The 17,565-nt window shown below is 45.0% G+C and overlaps 1 protein-coding gene across 1 annotated transcript; it reads left to right on the top strand.

Moving 5' to 3' along the window:
- LOC148916851 (uncharacterized) lies at positions 1-546 on the top strand. Its single transcript, XM_089052303.1, has one exon. It carries the CDS (start codon positions 1-3, stop codon positions 544-546), a length of 546 nt encoding a protein of 181 aa, XP_088908429.1.
- The last annotated feature ends 17,019 nt before the right edge of the window (positions 547-17,565 follow it).

Below are 17,565 nucleotides of genomic sequence, written 5' to 3'. Positions count from 1 at the left end.
ATGATTGCTTTAAGTTGGAATGTTCGAGGGCTTGGGAACCCTAGAACATTCCGTGCTCTCAAACTCCTTTTAAGGGAGAAGTTCCCTGACGTGGTTTTTCTCATGGAAACCCGTATGACAGAGACGCAAATGGAAAGGTTGAAATATCGGCTTGGGATGCACATGGCTTTTGTAGTGAAATGGGTCGGGATGGGTGGAGGCCTAATGATGCTTTGCAAATATGGATGGAGTATGAATTTGCTATCGTCTTCAGTAGGGCATATCGATGTTATTATTCATTCGCCAAATGGGGATGCTTTCCATGTCACAGGTTTTTATGGTCATCCTGAAGCCCAAAATAGAAAACATTCTTGGGAGTTGCTACGAAGACTGCACCACGGGGTTAATGGACCATGGTTGGTATTGGGTGATTTCAATGAAGTTCTATCAGCGGAAGAACAAAAGGGTTGCAGGGAGAGACCAATTGGACAAATGACACAATTCAAAAATGCCATAGGTGACTGCTCTTTAATCTCTCTTCCTTTTAAGGGCTACCCCTTCACATAGGCAGGGAGAAGAAATGAAAGTATCATGATAGAGGTTCGTTTGGATATAGGTTTGGCTAATGCATATCTTCTTAACCGATTCCCTGATTTGCTGATCCAACATCTAGACACTGTGGGATCGGATCACAAACCTATCCTCACTGAGGGATCAAGCCACACGTAGTTCTTCCATCTGCTCATATCTGTCACACACTGAATATAAGTATTCCATACACTGAACTCCCTTATTTTAGTTTAAGAATATCTCAGAACTGAAATTCTCTCCACCTAAGCGTATAATCCTGATCCGTCAACTCCATTAATACTGTCAATTCCCTCATCGCAGATCGGGCCGCAATCCTCGCAAGCCTCGGAGATACCACTTCTATCTGGGCCGCAACCTATAACTAATTATCTATCCTCGCAGGTTGAGCTGCAACACTTGCGGCCTCGGAGATACCGCTTCTATCCTGGCCGCAACCTAGTACCGCTTCTATCCGGGCCGCAACCTATAACTAACTATATATCCTCGCAGGCTGAGCCGCAATGCTCGCAGGCCTCGAAGATACCGCTTCTATCCGAGCTGCAACTTATAAATGACTATCTATTTAAACCATAATGTGATTTAGAGAACTCGCTTTCGGTCAGGACTCGCTACTATAAACCTAGCTTTAGTTAGATTGCATCCTTAAAAGTTTTTTTGTATCATTCTTGGTCCCTAACGTTAATATGTGTACTCTTAAATAGTCCTTCTGTAAATAATTTTAAAAAAAAACTGTTAAATTCAGGGATATAATCGTCAAATCAGTCCAAAATTAAAAAAAAAATATATATATATATATATATATATAGAAAAAGGCAGAGAATGGTGAAACATTCAAAATATTAGAAAATACCCTTGGTTAATTCAAACATTAAGAATTGAAATTATTAATTAAATGAAGATAATAAGGAAAATGCACATTTTTTTTCATATTAAAACAAAATAAAATTAAAAACAAAATCAGATAATAGGTCTTACTTTTATAGAACATAACTATACATGTTATCTTTTATTAATTCTAAAAATAAAATAAAAAAGAAAACCAATTGGCACATGCATGAGCATGTGCCAAGGGGCTAGTATATATATAATACAAACCGCCATTGTGTAAAATGTTGGACACAACTCTTACATTTTATCGAAATTTAGAGAAAAACCCAAAGGAAACAAGCAGCTTTCAAAAATACCCAAAACATTTTCAAAATGGCACGAAAGCCCTTTCTCTTGAATAACAAAGACATGCAAGCCCTAGGTCTCTCTTCTCCACAAAAGACGACAGCAACATGTGAAGTCCTTGTCTTTTTTCAGCATCGCAGTGAGCAGCAATTATGTAGCAGTGCATAATTCTAAACTTTGTTTGCTTGTACAATCTTCATGTGAATTCTTTGGCTTGTATAGTGTGTGCATGTGAAGTTCATATGAAACTTTAGAGAGTAAGAGAGATAAAAAGTTTCAGAGAAGAACTCTTCTTCTCATCCTTAGCTTCTTCTTTTCTTTTCATCCTTAGCCATGGTAGAGGTCGGTGTAATTGGTGTATATAGTTTGTAACTCCGAAGAACGAAGCAGAACACCAGAGAAGAAAAAATCTCAGTACTTCCTCCTTCAATCAATAAAACTCCTTTTGTTCATATACTTTCTCTTTTCCATTCATTGTACTTACATACTCCGACCACTGTTAATACCGTCTATCACTGTCAATATCTCCGACCACTATTTATACCCGGTGATAACAGTAGTTCCAGCAACATAAGCAATTAAGTAAGTCATTTTTCTCTTTTATTTTTGGTTTTCTTAGTAGACTTCTTGTCCAAAATAGGGAAACACTTTTATAATTATGTTATTATCTTGCTAAACTGACGATCAATACTGTGTTTGAGCACTTGGTCATGTTTGATATTTGCCATAACAATAATTGGATGTCTGTCAGGGAACCTCTGAGTTCAGAGGACCTCTGAGTTCTGCTCCATAGCCCTTAAGTTGGCGTCTTTGCAGTTCCATGTTCTAGTTCCATGTTCTAGGCATGCTGTCTGGTTGTTATTTTGGCCTTTAGAAAACCTTGACCGAGACCCTTGTTCGAAAATGGTATCAGAGCCTTAGTTTAGCACCTTAATAATATAGTTATACCAGTAAAGTACCTTGAGGACAGAAGTCAATCAACACAATTGATAAAACCAACGTTTTATAACCTGTTAAAATTTTGTTAATTACTAGAATCACTAGTTGAAAACAGTAAACCGTTTGCATGTTTGGCCCTTGGTGGACACCTATTAGAATAAAAGAAAGGTTGCAGGAATTAAAGAAACGGAAAGTAGAATACCAAAAAGAAATTAGGAATTTAGAAGAATTAATAAGATCACCAGAAGTAAATAATTATCCTAGAAGAAAGCTAGAAGTCTAGAATAGCATAACAAGAAATCAATATCATTTAGAAGTCTGTAAAGAATCAATAGAAGCTTTTCAGGAGCATTTAGGCATTTTAAAAGAAAAAGGTAGACTTAGATAAATTTTATGATAGAATACCTCAATTTAGAAATCAGTGAACAACATAAGAAAAAATTAACTCTAGATAATAATACATTAGTTTGTTATTTTCCACAAAAAGAACATAAACATCTTTTACATAGTAGTAGTAATCCCTTAGAAAATAGTATTATTGACCTTTTGATTAGTCAAGCAGAGAGTGTAAAATTTGAACACAACAAAAATAATAGAATAATTCAACAGTTACTAGAATATTTTCAGAAAAATTCCTTAAAAACAATTAGACAAAACTTAGACTATATAACATCCCAATTAGAAGATAATAATAGGAATATCCAAAGATTCCCTAGTAAGAAAGAAATAAAAGAATTCATAGATCTTATAGATAGTAAGCCAAAACAAATAGAACTCCAGTCATTAGAAATCATTGAAGCAGTTAAAATTAGAAGTGCAAAAAATACATTTAGTACAAAAAACATTAACTGAACAAGTAGAAAAGTTACATAGTAAAATAGATAGACTTTTAGTTTAATGACTGTAGGGGGTTTTTTGTTCCAGACTGACGAATGGGCACAGGCTCTTTGGGAGAAGGCAACGAGCAAAAATCCCCCAAATGCCTGAGTTCGAAAAACAAGCTCCCAAGAGAGTTTTTAGAAAATCTAATGAGATTTTAAAAGAACACTCTCAGGATCACTTCACTAACACCCAAATAAGCATGAGGATTTCATTAATGGCTTAGCTTGAGGAGCATGTGGCATGGGAGCTAAGCTTTCACAAGTTTAGCAATTTGAGAGAGAGAAGACAGCGTGGGTTTCTTACGGAGGAAATATCAGTGCGAGCCCTATCCTAAGAAGAAGAAAGATGAACAGAAGAGAGGCTTGGGTGGCTTGAGAAAATTCCAGATTTGCTTGACAAAGCTTGGTCAAGGTCTGGATCGTTGAGTTGTGGATGGATTTTCTGGATAGCAAAAGTCTCCTTTTATAGGCGTTAGGAGCTCCAATTTCGTCTGGTTTTCTTCTTCTTTTTCCTTGGCAGCTCCTACCTAGCTCTATTTTGATGAATTTCCCCACCCAAGGAGCATGGGTAAGGAACCCTTTATGGTTCCAATGGTTTGACGCAGCTGGGCTTTCCCATAGAGGGGAAGGCGCCACCTACTTTACTTATGTTCTCTCCAAGGCAGAGCTTACAGAGGAAAAGGGGAGAGATGGAGCCTTTTGTCCGATGGACACTTCCCTCACCCCCATGGATTTCCTCTGGTCTTGCCATGGCTCCATTGTTTGGAATTCAAACGGGAATAGGACTTGACGCCAGATTTTTGTAAGTTGTTGGGTTTGGGCTTGTACATATGGTATTGGGTCCTCTGGCTTTGCTGCTTCTAACGTTTGGCAGGCTTTCGTCAAGCTGCTGGAAAGGCTTTCCCTTTAATTCTATTGATGTGGGCTGGGCTAAATATTTTGGTGGGTTCTTTGGTGTCTTCCTAGAGCATGGGTCAATTTTTCTCCTCTCTCTCATGCTAACCCATATGCTTGGGTTCTAGGAACGGGCTTGAGTTCCAAAGTCCCCAAGTGGCTTTGAAACCTACGTTCCTTGAACCCTCAATGGGCCCCGTGATTGCTTGTCACCTTCCATACCACAACCTTCTCAGTAAGCCCCGGTTGATTTCGTGGCTTGGGCCCACTTAAGCTCGTGACGTAGCTTGGTATTAGAATGCGCATAATTTCTATGCTCGTGCTTGGGGTTTTATTATGCCATGATAGGCTAGAGTCGGGCCAAGTAGCACCGAATGGGCATGTGAGCATGATTTAGTAATATCGGTATGTCCTTGGCTTCTTCTGCACGTGCTTGTTTAGCATGATTCGTGGCTTGTAGCTTGTGTTGGCGGCTCTTATAAATTTCCTTTTATCCCAATTGAGCTTATTTTGCATCCAATTACCCATATTGGGCTAAGGATTAATTTGGGCTTAGCCCCTTGGATTTTTGGGCCTCAACATTAGCCCCCTTGATTATTGGGGCCATGAGTAACTTTGAGATGGGTCAAATAATCAAACCTGGCCCAAAAGAAAAGTCAAATCCAGGCTGCTGACGTGACCTTCCCGTTTCGCGCGTGTGTCTGCCATGATTATTTTCCAGCAGTCCCTTGCATTCTCCAAGTACGCTTCCATCAATCCTGTTTTATTTTATTTTATTCTTCTTTCCTTTTCTTCTCTTCTTTTTTTTCTCTTCGTCTCGACTCCCCTCTTACGTACGCGAGCCCTAAAGCTGGTTGCCCCCTTTTCGCTTTTCTGGTTTCTTCTCATACAGTGTCTAGGGAATCCTTGGGAAGCGAAATCTCGGTGAGGCCCCATCCACAACCGCTGGTTGGTTACGTTCAGAAACCGCTCGCAACGATTGGGAAAAGCCACAATTCTTCTTTAAAATCCCTCAAATTTCTTCAATTCGCTCTTCAATCCGTCCAAAACCAAGCTTAGCAGAGTCACTTGGCAAAATGTGGAGCAATTTCTGCGGTGGAATCGCAAGGCAGTTCCCTCCTCTTTCGACTTGACAAGCTTTGGAAGAATTCCATCGATAGCAGTGGTAAGCATCGTTCCCCCATTTTTTGTTTTCTACTTCTTGTTACTCTGGGCACATGCATCTACACACATGCACACATACATACGCATATATGTGCATGTGGAGGCACCATTTATATTTTTCGAGAATTCCTCATGAACAGGGCACCTTTCTCGGTCTGAGTTTCATCTAATTTCCCAAACCCTAGGCTCGAATTCCGGGCATAGACCTCAACAATTCGTGAGGGTGCTGGAACTTATGCATTTTGTTCTTTCTTCCTTTCTTGCAGGTGTCCGTGACTTAGTAGGCCTGCCATGGCGTCCACTGACCTTCCGCCGATCATGCTAGACCATCTCTACTCCATGGATGACAATCTTAAAGCAGAAGGGCCGCTCCTGTTGCTTGAAGATGCCCGTAAAAATCCCGTTGTTGGTGATGAGCCATCCCAGATGCTCCTGTAATTAATCCGCCTCCATATCAGATCTTGCATTGAAAAGGGCCTCTTTCCAGCCGTTCCCCTATTCTTCCAATATCCTTGCGGCATCAGTAAAGGTTGGTCAGAATGGGTCGACCGTGAACTGCGGGATCCATCCACATGCAACATCCTGCGCAGAGCACAAGTCCTTGATGCCATCTTCCTTTCCAAATTGTGGGACATCCATATCGAAGCGAAGATGCTTCGTCACGTGGTCCGGAGGTGGAGCACCGCTACTCACACCTTTGTGTGCTCATGGGGAATTTACCTACCCTTGAAGATGTGGCGAATATCTCTCGCCTTCCTGTCTGTGGCGACCGTAGTCCTTTCGGCATCGCCCTCACTCCAGAGAAATAGATAACCTTGCGAGTCTTGCGAAGGCGCTCCCACCTCTCCCGGCACTTCACTCCGATTTAGCAACTTGATACAATATTTTGGGGATGCAAACAGACATGAGTCTCTGCCGTTTGGCTGCCTTTATAGCTCTGTGGCTTGGGCGGTTCGTGCTCTGTGACTTTTCTCGGGACTGCCTTCATGAGCGTGTATTTCCCTTGGCTTTGGCCATAGCCCGAGGCGATACCATCCCCTTAGCCCCATGTTCTGGGACATCTATACCATTTTCTTAATCGAACCCAGCGTCTGGAAAAGAGTGCATCAGGAACCATGGGCGTAGAGACCCTCCTAAATTCTGGTTTCTTGCAGGTGTTCTTGTGGGAGCGTCTCAAAGGGTTGGATGTGCATTCACTCCCTCATTCGCATGCTATAAAGTTGGCTGACTGGGGCAATGGTTCCTTTATGCCAAACAATCTTCCATCGGTTTGCAGGTGGTTCAAGAGAATGCAGAGGAAAGGCCAAAATTTCTTAAAGCTGCTAGACAATGTTGAGAATTTTGTCTTTCGTCCTTACGGCACCTCAGTGAGTCTTTCACTTTCGTGCCCTTCTATCACGACATCGGTGACACGGTTGAGGTTCGGCCGTGTCGCATAGTGACCAGTTTGGAAGCATGCTCGTTGAATGTCGCTCCCATCCCCTTACCTATTCTTGGAGACCACCGTGCAGAGGTTTCCGTGACCTATTCTCCACATCGAGTCAGGAGGCGATTCGAGCTTGACCAAGGGGTACCAGCAGCCTAACCATGATGACCCTTTTGCTTTACAGGATCTTGGAGTAATGACCACATACCAGCCAGTTGCAGGCCCATCGTTCTAGCAAGCAAGGCGAGGTTGATGGCTTCTCTAGAGGCTACCAAGCCTCTGGAACTGTCTCTCTTCCTTTCGTGAGTTCCAATCCTTTCCAGGGACAATGCCTCCTACAAGCTCATCTTGTGGGCTTGGTTTGGAAGAAAGTCATCCCTCTTAGCCAAAAAGCATAACTTGCCCTTCATTTCCAAGAGTGGTGACATTGTTGGGAATTTCCTCGGCCGGCGAAGTGCAGAGTCTGGCGGCTCGGAAAAAGTCTGCATGTCGAGCAAAAGGCGAGAGGAGGAGCGAAATGTGAGTGAAGCGGATGCAGTAAACCCAAAGGTTCATTCGAAGGTAGCCCAGTGGCCCTCCTCGAACCAAAAAGCAACTCCCCAGACAGCCACAGTCTTGGCCAGTGCATCCGGGAGGTCGCTATGGCAAGGTCTTTGAAACTACCCTCTCCGCCGTAAGTGTTCTTGACTTCAGTACTTCTTCATGTCCCTCCTTTGGCTTTGCGTGTATGATATGTGGGTAGATACTTATTTACATATATACATTTTTAATAGGGAAAATGGGTGCCACCCCAAAGAGAAAGAGAAGTGACACACCCCCGGTATCTCCTCGGTGACCCTAAGCGTCGAGCGTGCGCATTCTACATGCGATATTTTCTGGAACACGCACCGATCTTGTTGAGGCTGCTGGAACCCCAAGCAGTAGTGATTGGCGATGATGATGATAGTGACACCACCGAATCCGAGACTAATGTTCGAGCAAGGAACATTGACGATGCTAGTGAAGATTCTGACAGGGACCTCAATGAGGGTTGCGGTGAGGATGCATTTGCTTATTCCAGTGACTATCCGGGAGGACAAGGTGGTTCGGATGTTTTCTTGAGTCCAGCGATAGCGAGTGCGCCGTTTAGCGAAAGCGTAAACGCTGCGTTTTAAGTTTTGTCCCCCTCTTCTTCCTCACACCATAATCTGTACACTCGGCGTGCTCATCCTGCAGGTTATTGACATTGCTGAGGACCCAAACCTTGCTGCGGCCATTGCTAATCCTGCCCGGACCCCCCTTGAGGTATCCGTACCGATAATATTCTATTTACCTTCTTCTCCTACTCATCTGCCAATGCCCATTACCTATCAATTATCACATACTAACCCTTGCATGCACCCCTTTCTTTTTGCGGTGAGCATCATGCTTCGAATTTGGAAATTGTGCCCGTAGTACCTTCTTCCTTCAACACATTCGATACACTGGTCGAGGCAGCCCTCACATGATCCTCTCCAACCACGACACCAACGGATTCTCGGGATGAAATGCCTACGCTCCAAGTTACAAGCCCTTTACCACCTATCTTCCAACATTTTCTCCAGAGAGACCTTGATCCGCCATTTCGCCGCCCTTCCAGCATCATTCGAGCAACACCCTTGTCGTCCATACAACCCTGCCCGTTCCATCTCACGTTCAACCACTTCTCCGGGCGCATGGGCCTAGTCCTCTAGCACTTCTTCCGGCGGTTCAGCGTGACAATGCGAGCATGCTGGCGCCCGAGCTATCATTCAGGTGCGGAATCTGCTGCAGAACACCCTCGCGACATGTCTTGGCTGAGTGGAAGGAATCATTTACTACCTTCATGGCTTTCTTTGACAGCGGTGCTCAGGTCCTTCGATCCGCAGATGAACTCTTGCCGCTCTACCATCGGTTTAATGGTTACGCATTCTTCCGGGAATTCTTGTTTATCCCGAGGCGATTGCGGCTTTGAAGAAATTTCTGGACAAAGTGCAGGGATTTCATGGACATGAGTGGTATTACCTCTTCATTCTCGCGATGTGCTGCTTTCCGGGCCCTCGGCTTGGTGCTCCATGGGATGGATACTATGCAGCTGCTGGACATTACCGATCACGAGCTCCTCTGTGGCGGGATCACGTTTGCGAGGCTATGACTGGCTTTCGAGCGAGTCTCTTCAACTGGTGAAGGGTTTGCACGTGCCGTATTTAGAACACGGGCAGTTCCATAACATGAAGTCAAATCCGGCCCGATGAAATAAGGGCAGCGGCGAGGCTTTGGTCTTCAAGCGCCTTGGCTGGAAAACCGGCCACGGGAATTGCATGGCCTCCTTTCGCTCAAGGTATCTCTTCCGACAGTGCTGATTGTGTGATGGAGGCAGTGACAAGATCTTCTCACGGGGCCTCCTCCGTTCCCTTCTAGCCATCCTTGGTGGTACTTTGAGGTTCGTTACTTTCCGTCCTTCCCTCATGTTTCCTCATTCTACATATGTTCAATGTTACTCTGATTTCTCCTGACATTCTCTTTTTTTTTTTGTTCTGTTTTGCAGGTCGCATTTTGCTTGGTGTAGGATTGACTAGCTTGACACATTCTAGAGTTTCGTTCGGGATTGAAGCACACATTACTTCTTAGCATGTATAGCTTGAACTTGACTTATGTTGTAAAACTTGCCTTTGTGGCAGCTTGGCATTTTAGTCTTTGTTGTGTTCAATTTTGCGGAACCTATGTTCCCCTTTTTTTCTTTTGCCAGAAACACATTGTAGTTCTTATTTCGACATGTATAAAATGCCTGGTTGATAGAATCCTTTGCTTGAATTTTAGATCGGGTATCCTTTTGAAGCATGGTGGTTGTTGCCAAAATTTTGTTAGGATGGCCCCTTAACACTGCCTGTTTTCTTTGAAGGTTCTCGGATCTTATGAGCATGCTAGCTTCCCTTTGGGTGCTCAGCTTGGCTTGTTCCTTTTCATTTTGCCCAAGCGTGAAAGCTGCTACAGACCTAGGATCCCATTCAAATGGCTTTGCTTGGCATGTCTTTTGCTAAGTAATATTTTCCTCCACTTTTTTTTAGATATCCCTGTATATTTATATGTAATTGTATAGCTTTGTCAAAAGAAATTCGAGTACGAAAAGGAAAACTTCAGAGACAATTTTTTTTTTTTGAGCGAAATCTTGAGAGCTTCTTTTGCATAACTTATCTAGATTACGGCTTGACAAAATAGCTTCCCACCTTCCCCAAAGGGTCGAACCAATATGTGCATGATTTCTACTCGGGCTTTATAAAGCTTCCAGGTGTTGTATCGTGTTGTTCCAGCATCATCCAATCTTTTGATGCCTTGGAAGAAGATCAGCGAAGCGGCTCCGAATCGAGCCCGGATCGGCGAGCGCTCGGATCAGCGAGCGGCTCCAGATCAGCAGAACTAGCTCCAGATTCAGCTCAGGAGATCACAGAGACCTAAAAGGCCAGCCTTGTCAAATGACCACTTTGTTTACCTTGCATTGCCAATCCGTTCCAGCATCTCAAAATTGCATGTTTCTTTGCAACACGGCTTATGCCCTTATTATTTTTTTTTTTTTGCTTAAGCGTGATGCTTGGGGACCCTATCTAAGTGACTTTGCCCGGCATGTTTTACTGCTAAGTAGCATGTTTATATATACATATATAGATATGGAAAATTTGATAAAGGGTTAATAATAGTAAGGTTTTGGAGACTCAGTATATATTTTTTTCAAAATATTCCTTCATCTTCATTGCAAAAGCCCCTTGCTACCATAATGGTGCATCATACAAAAGTGTCTTTTTTTCTTTTCAAAACATGAAAATAAGACAGAAGGAGTCTATTTTTTTTTGACAGAGAGAAAATACAAAAGTACTAGGCATAAAGTTAACTTAGCAGTAATAGAGCTTGAGCCACTTCCCATTGACGGGGTCGGTCAGCGTGCCTTCCTTGACAGAGACCAAGCGATAATAGCCGCTGCTGTGAACCTCCTTGACTGCAAACGGGCCTTCCCATTGCGGCGCAAACTTGGAAGGTCCCGACACCTGTCTTCTTATATGCTCCGCAACTTTTAGCACGAGGTCTCCTTGCTTGAAGGCGCGAGGCTTGACTGTCTGTTATAGGCTTGAGCTCTGATCTGTGGTACAACGCTGTCCTCTTTTCGGCTTCCGCTCTTTTCTCATCAACTGCTTCGAGATCTAGCAAACGCCAATCTGAGCATGTCTTTGCATCCCATTCAAGATCATTGGCTGCTATCATGGCTGTCGGGATGGTGATTTCCACGGGTGAAATAGCCTCAGATCCGTACACCAGTGAGTAAGGTGAAAAACCTGTAGCGCTCCTTGGTGAGGTGCGATAAGCCCACAAAGCATCCGGCAGGTGAACACTCCAGCCTTCTTGATACTCATATACCATCTTGCTTAGAATCCTCAATATCGTCTTATTGGTAGTTTCGCTTGACCGTTTCCCTGCGGGTAATAAGGCGTAGAGCGACGATGCTTGATACCATACCCACTAAGGGTTGAACTCACTTGCCTGTAACAAAAGGTGTGCCATTGTCGATGACCATCTTGTATGGGATTCCGAACCTACACACAATGTATTCCCGAATGAAATTTGAGACGGCAGCTCCTGTGGCCTTTCGAAGGGGAATTGCCTCAACCCATTTCGTGAAATACTCCATAGCGGTGAGGATCCATATGTAGCCATTGGAAGGGGGATGGATTGTCCCAATCAAATCAAGCCCCCAAGTATGGAAACGCCAGGGAGTGCGCATGTCTTGCAGCAATGTAGGAGGTTTGTGGCTTAGGTTAACATGGATTTGGCAGGTGTGGCATTTCTTAACAAAGTCATGTGCATCCTTCTTCATGGTGGGCCAATAATACCCAATGCTTAGTAGCTGCCGGTAAAGCTTCTTCATTCCTTGGTGCTCTCCGCACTCTCCAGCATGTATCTCTTGCATGGCTTGACGCGCTTCTGATTCTCCCAAGCACTTTAATGGCTCACCATTAAACCCCTTCCGATAGAGAGTTGACCCATCAACAAAATACCTCTTTACGGTCTTTTTGAGCTTATAGGCAAGCTTGGGGTTAGTCGGCTGAGTTCCTCCAACAAGGAATGCCAAGTATGGAGCCCGCCAATCTTCTGCAAATGAAACAGTGAATGACTCCTCCGTAGAGGGTATCGTAGAACAGGTGGGACAATCGAATTGTAGTTCAGCTGCTTGCTTCTTCATCTCTGGCCAATAATAACCTTTGCGTTGTGTGCTGATTCTGGTTCCAAGCCGCAAGTGGCATTGTGTACCTCTTGCAACCTCCTTCTTGCTTCTGCCATCCCAACACACCGGGTAGAACACCTCCCGGAAGACGTCTGTAGAGTTCCCCAAAGATAGTCACATAGTCTTTCAAGTCTTTAATGCTGCTCTCTTCACCTAACTTTTCCTTCAGTGGCTTTCTCCAATCATCCTCTTCCAGCAGGTTCCCCTGGGTCATTGCTTCGACCACTGGTGTGCTTCTCCTTATCACGGTGATGTTGGGCTGCTCTTGCACAAATGAGAGCTTCGATCCCAACGTGGCCAGAGCATCAGCGTACCTATTGGTGGCTCTTGGAATGTGCTCCATCATGATTTGCTTGAAGGAATTAATGAGCCTTTCAGCAGCTGTCCGATATGGTGCCAAGGTTGCTTCCTTCACCGCAAAGCTTCCTTGCAATTGACTTAGTACCAGGTTCGAATCGCCAATGATCTTCACCTTTTCTGCGCCCATTTCTCTTGCTGTGGACAATCCCGCAATAAAAGCTTTCGTATTCTGCCACGTTATTCGTGCATGGAAAGTCTAGCTTGAATGAGAGAGCCGTAGCTTGCCCATAGGGATTAATGAGCACAACACCTGCCCCTCCACCTTTTGATGTGGAAGACCCATCAAAGTAGTCCATGGTTCCTCCTCTGTAACAGTAGCAACCATTTCCGGCAGCTCTCCGAGGACTTCCTTGGAAAGGGTTGATCCTTCTATTTCGGGGAATAGAGCTAGCATGTCAATCACAGCTTGTCCCTTGATGGCCTTAGGAGTTGTGCATATGATATCAAATTCGGAAAGCTGCAATAACCAACGTGCGAGACGTCCGGATAATACTGGCCTTGTGAGCAGATATCTTACGGGATCGGACTTTACTATGAGTTGTAACTTGTGAGCAAGGAAGTAGTGTCGCAAGCGCTGTGCAGCATAGACAAGAGCAAGGCATAAGAGTTCCGTTTTTGGGTACCTTGCTTCAGCTCCTCTCAGTTGTCGGCTTGCATAATAAACGGGGCTTTCCTCCCCGTTATGGCCATCCTGCGCAAGCAAAGCTCCAACCGCAGCATTCGTCGCAGCCAAGTAAAGCTTGAGTGGAAGCCCAGGAATAGGTGCCCTCATCGTGGGCAGCTTTGTGATCAGTTGTTGTACCCGCTGGTAAGCTTCTTGGCATCCCTGGCTCCATATATATGGCTTCCCTTTTTAAGGAGAGGAGTGAAAACACTCATCATTGCAGCAAGGCCTGGAATAAAACGCCGAATGTATGACAATCTTCCCATAAAACTTTTCAATTCCTTTGGATTCTTAGGTGGTGCAAGAGAGCATATGACTTTGGTTTTCTCAGAATCCACATCTATACCACGTTGGTGTACCTGAAAGCCAGGAACTTGCGGATGAGACTCAAATGCGCATTTCTTTGGGTTCATTTTTAACCCATACAGCCGGCACCTTTCCAGCACCCGCCTCAGAACTCCCTGATGACTTTCTCTGGTTTTGGATTTTACTACGAGGTCATCCACATAGTCTTCCACCTCCTTTCCCATCATATCATGAAACACTGCCGTCATGGCCCGTTGGTAGGTAGCACCGGCATTCTTGAGACCAAATGGCATGACCGTGTAGTAGAAATTTCCATAAGGTGTTCGAAAGGCTGTTTTCTCGGCATCCTTGGGAGACATCTTGATTTGGTTATAGCCATTAAATCCGTCCATAAAGGATAGCATGCCTTGACCCGAGGTTGAATCAATCAAGATATCCATGTTGGGCAGCGGGAACTCATCTTTTGGGCAGGCCCGATTGAGATCACGATAGTCTGTGCATATTCGATTACCCCAGTTTTCTTCTTTACGGGTACGATATTTGCTAGCCATGTCGGGTGTTTGATTGGCTTGATGAATCCAGCGGCTAGCAGCTTTTCGACTTCCACCTTGATTTGTTTCTCAACTTCTGGGTGAAAATTCCTTCGTGGTTGTACAACAGGTCTTGCACCGAGCTCAATATTCAGCGTATGACTTACCAAGTTTGGATTAAGGCCGGGCATCTCTTCATAACTCCAAGCAAACACATCTCGAAATTCTTTCAATAACGACACCAAAGCTTCCCTTTCTTCCCCCGTTAAATGAACACTGACAGAGATGGGTCTTGGGACAGAGGGGTCATCACTTAAATCAATTGTTTCCAGCCGCTCAGCTACTGCCGCTGAGCCATCTTGCATGTGCTTGGGTGCTGTCATTGGTTCTTGGAAAGGACAAGGCAAGGGTGCCTTGCCATCTAGACTCTCGCGGCTATCTGCTTGCATAGTTTCTCCACCATACTCGGGGCTTTCCCGTAGGATACGGTCAAGCCCCCAATCCCGTCATAAGCGATATACAGTGCGCCCATCTGGCAGCGTGACCTTTGAGCATTGAGGGTGATCATAGGCATGGTTGTTGGCCTCCGAGTGCCTTTTTCTTTCTCGATCAACGATGGTTACGAGCTCCTCGTTGCTCAGATCACGAATCTCGATCCACAATGGCAGGTAAGTCCCAGAATTCTTGGATGGGTTGCTTCCGGCGCCTGTGCACTCAGTGTAGAATTCTGCCTCGGAGTAGTGAGCTTCGCTTTGATTGAACGGTGCTTGATTCCCTGGTATACGGAGTGGTCTTAGCCCAATTCTTCCCTTTACACATTGATGGTACGTAGAGACCACAAGTTTATGTTTGTTGAGCCATGGCCTTCCCAACAAAGCATGATAAGCCACATCTACGTCCACCACATAGAACTTGGTGAGTGACCGGATGGGCCCTACCTTCAAATTTACTTGCATATATCCAACCGTAACCTCACTTTGATTCCCAAAACCGCTAATGCTCGTTTGGGACTGCACGATCTTGGATAGTGGAATACCAGCTGCTGTAAGTACAGACAGAGGCAAGATGTTAACTGAAGAACCCGTGTCTACCAGAGCCCTCCGTATGAACACATCATTGATTTGTCCCTCCAGGTAAAGCGGCCTCCTATGATCCGGGTATGGAACTTCCATGTCCTCGTCTGTGAAAATAATAGCGTTGTCATTTTCCAAGAATGACCTTTGAGGTTGAGCAGTGAAGCAATGAGGGTTGGCTCCGCAGAAATATTCATAAGGGCTACAAAGAATGCTTCCTCGCTGAGGCCCGAAACCAAGTTGGTCAAAGAGTGACTTAACTCTAGGATTCCTCTGGAGGGCCTGTGAAGTGTGGGTCCTTGCTTCAACCAGATATCGCTCCATTACATCGCCTTAGCTTCGTAAGGGAGTGAAATGTCACTGACAGACATTTCTGCTGTCCGGACGAGGCTTTCTGCATTGTTCTTCCGGCATGTCCAACATGAACACCCCATTGTCTGCACAGTCATCCCATCCATCAGCGAGTGGCCATGGCGTGTCATAGCTTGACGGTTTCGAGTACTTGCACCAGTAAGCTTTATCCATGTTTCCACAAGGCTCCCAAATAGCCTCCGGTGACTTTGGATCATTCCTCCATGGGTGGCATAATTCGTGATCGTCGAACAAATCATCTGAACACGTAATAACAGCAAGCTGTTTCTTTCCCCCTTCGTTTTGGCAAAGGGTCCTCATCAATAGCCTGCTTCCTAGAGGGAAGCTCAAGAACTCCCTCGTGTATTTTGCCATGTAAGATCCTTCTTAAACTCTGACAAGCGATGGTCGGATGTCCTACAAACTGGTGATAGCGACAGTATCTGGGATCACTTTTTTCTTCCCTGGTGGGGACCTTGTAGGGCCTGAGAGGTTTGATTGCGCCGTCAGCAATCATTGTGTCGAGGATGGCATGAAACTCTTCATCTTTGCAAGGCAATGGCGGGTACGTCTCCCTATCTTTTCGTTTGCGTGAGCTGTAGTCGTTAGATGGCTTCTCATCCGTGGCTAACACCTGATGTGATTCCTTCTTCTCACTCCTCCAGCCCCTTTGTCCAGTCGGTTTGACAGACATGCTTGTCTTTCTTACCGCTTCCAGCAGCCGGGAAAATTGGCTGATGCCGATATTTTCCAAGTATACTCTATAGTCCGCCACAATGTTGCTGATGCAAATCTCAACAAGTGCCTCCTCATCTTTTTCGTCATAGCAATCGAGAGCCAAGTCCCGGAATCTTCTCACGAAGTCCACGGGATCCTCCCCTTGCTTTTGGCGAGTGTTGTTGAGCTGCGTGGTGGTGACCCTCTCCTCGTGCTGAAAATATTTTTTACAAAACCTGCTCGCCAAATCGTCCCAGGAACGCATAGAGCCTGGTGCCAACGTGGTGTACCATGTATAAGCCCGATCGGTGAGGCTCTTTGAGAATTCTCGGAGTCACAAATTATAATCACCAGCGTGCGGCCCCAAAGCATCAAGGAATCGGTTGACATGTTCCTTCGGGCTTCCTTTCCTCCCATCGAAGAGAACAAAGGTTGGTGTTTCGTAACCTTTGGGATAGGGCTGCTGGAGTAAACTTGCTGGGTACGGTGGCTGAGGAATGTACTTCCAATCCTCCGACTTCGACTAAGCTCCTTTTCCAGCATGGCAACGACATCCTCCTGAGTGACAAAAGACGGTCCCCTTTGTTCGACCCTTTTCCAGCAGCGGCAGATTCTTCTTGCGGACGTCTATCCTCTTCGTTTGGCTTGGAAGCAGCATTTTTAATTCTTTGATAGTGTCCATCATCTCCTTCTGGGTTTCCCCATGGCCTGCATAGCCGTGATGAGATCAGTGAGGGCGAAGGCTTCCTCACTTGCACGCTCTTGTCCTCTAGAGGAAGCATTTTGCCTTTGATTCAGAATCACCATGGTCAGGTCCATCTTGGGAGGCCATGGTGTTGCTTCGGGTTTTCTTTCTTGGAGGCATCAGTAAAATGGCAGCTTGTTCCCCAGTGAAGTCGCCAATTTATGTAGGGGGTTTTTTGTTTGACTTGACGAATGGGCACAGGCTCTTTGGGAGAAGGCAACGAGCAAAAATCCCCCAAATGCCTGAGTTCGAAAAACAAGCTCCCAAGAGAGTTTTTAGAAAATCTAATGAGATTTTAAAAGAACACTCTCAGGATCACTTCACTAACACCCAAATAAGCATGAGGATTTCATTAATGGCTTAGCTTGAGGAGCATGTGGCATGGGAGCTAAGCTTTCACAAGTTTAGCAATTTGAGAGAGAGAAGACAGCGTGGGTTTCTTATGGAGGAAATATCAGTGCGAGCCCTATCCTAAGAAGAAGAAAGATGAACAGAAGAGAGGC

Source organism: Prunus mume, linkage group LG5 (assembly GCF_029339155.1).
Source record: "Prunus mume cultivar Tortuosa linkage group LG5, ASM2933915v1, whole genome shotgun sequence".
Taxonomy (NCBI): Eukaryota; Viridiplantae; Streptophyta; class Magnoliopsida; order Rosales; family Rosaceae; genus Prunus; species Prunus mume.
Note: the sequence above shows the minus strand (reverse complement) of the source record. Positions and strands in the feature narration are given on the sequence as shown.

Excerpts from the sequence above, each read along its gene's own strand:
- LOC148916851 (XM_089052303.1), top strand. The coding sequence starts at position 1 with ATGATTGCTTTAAGTTGGAATGTTCGAGGGCTTGGGAACCCTAGAACA.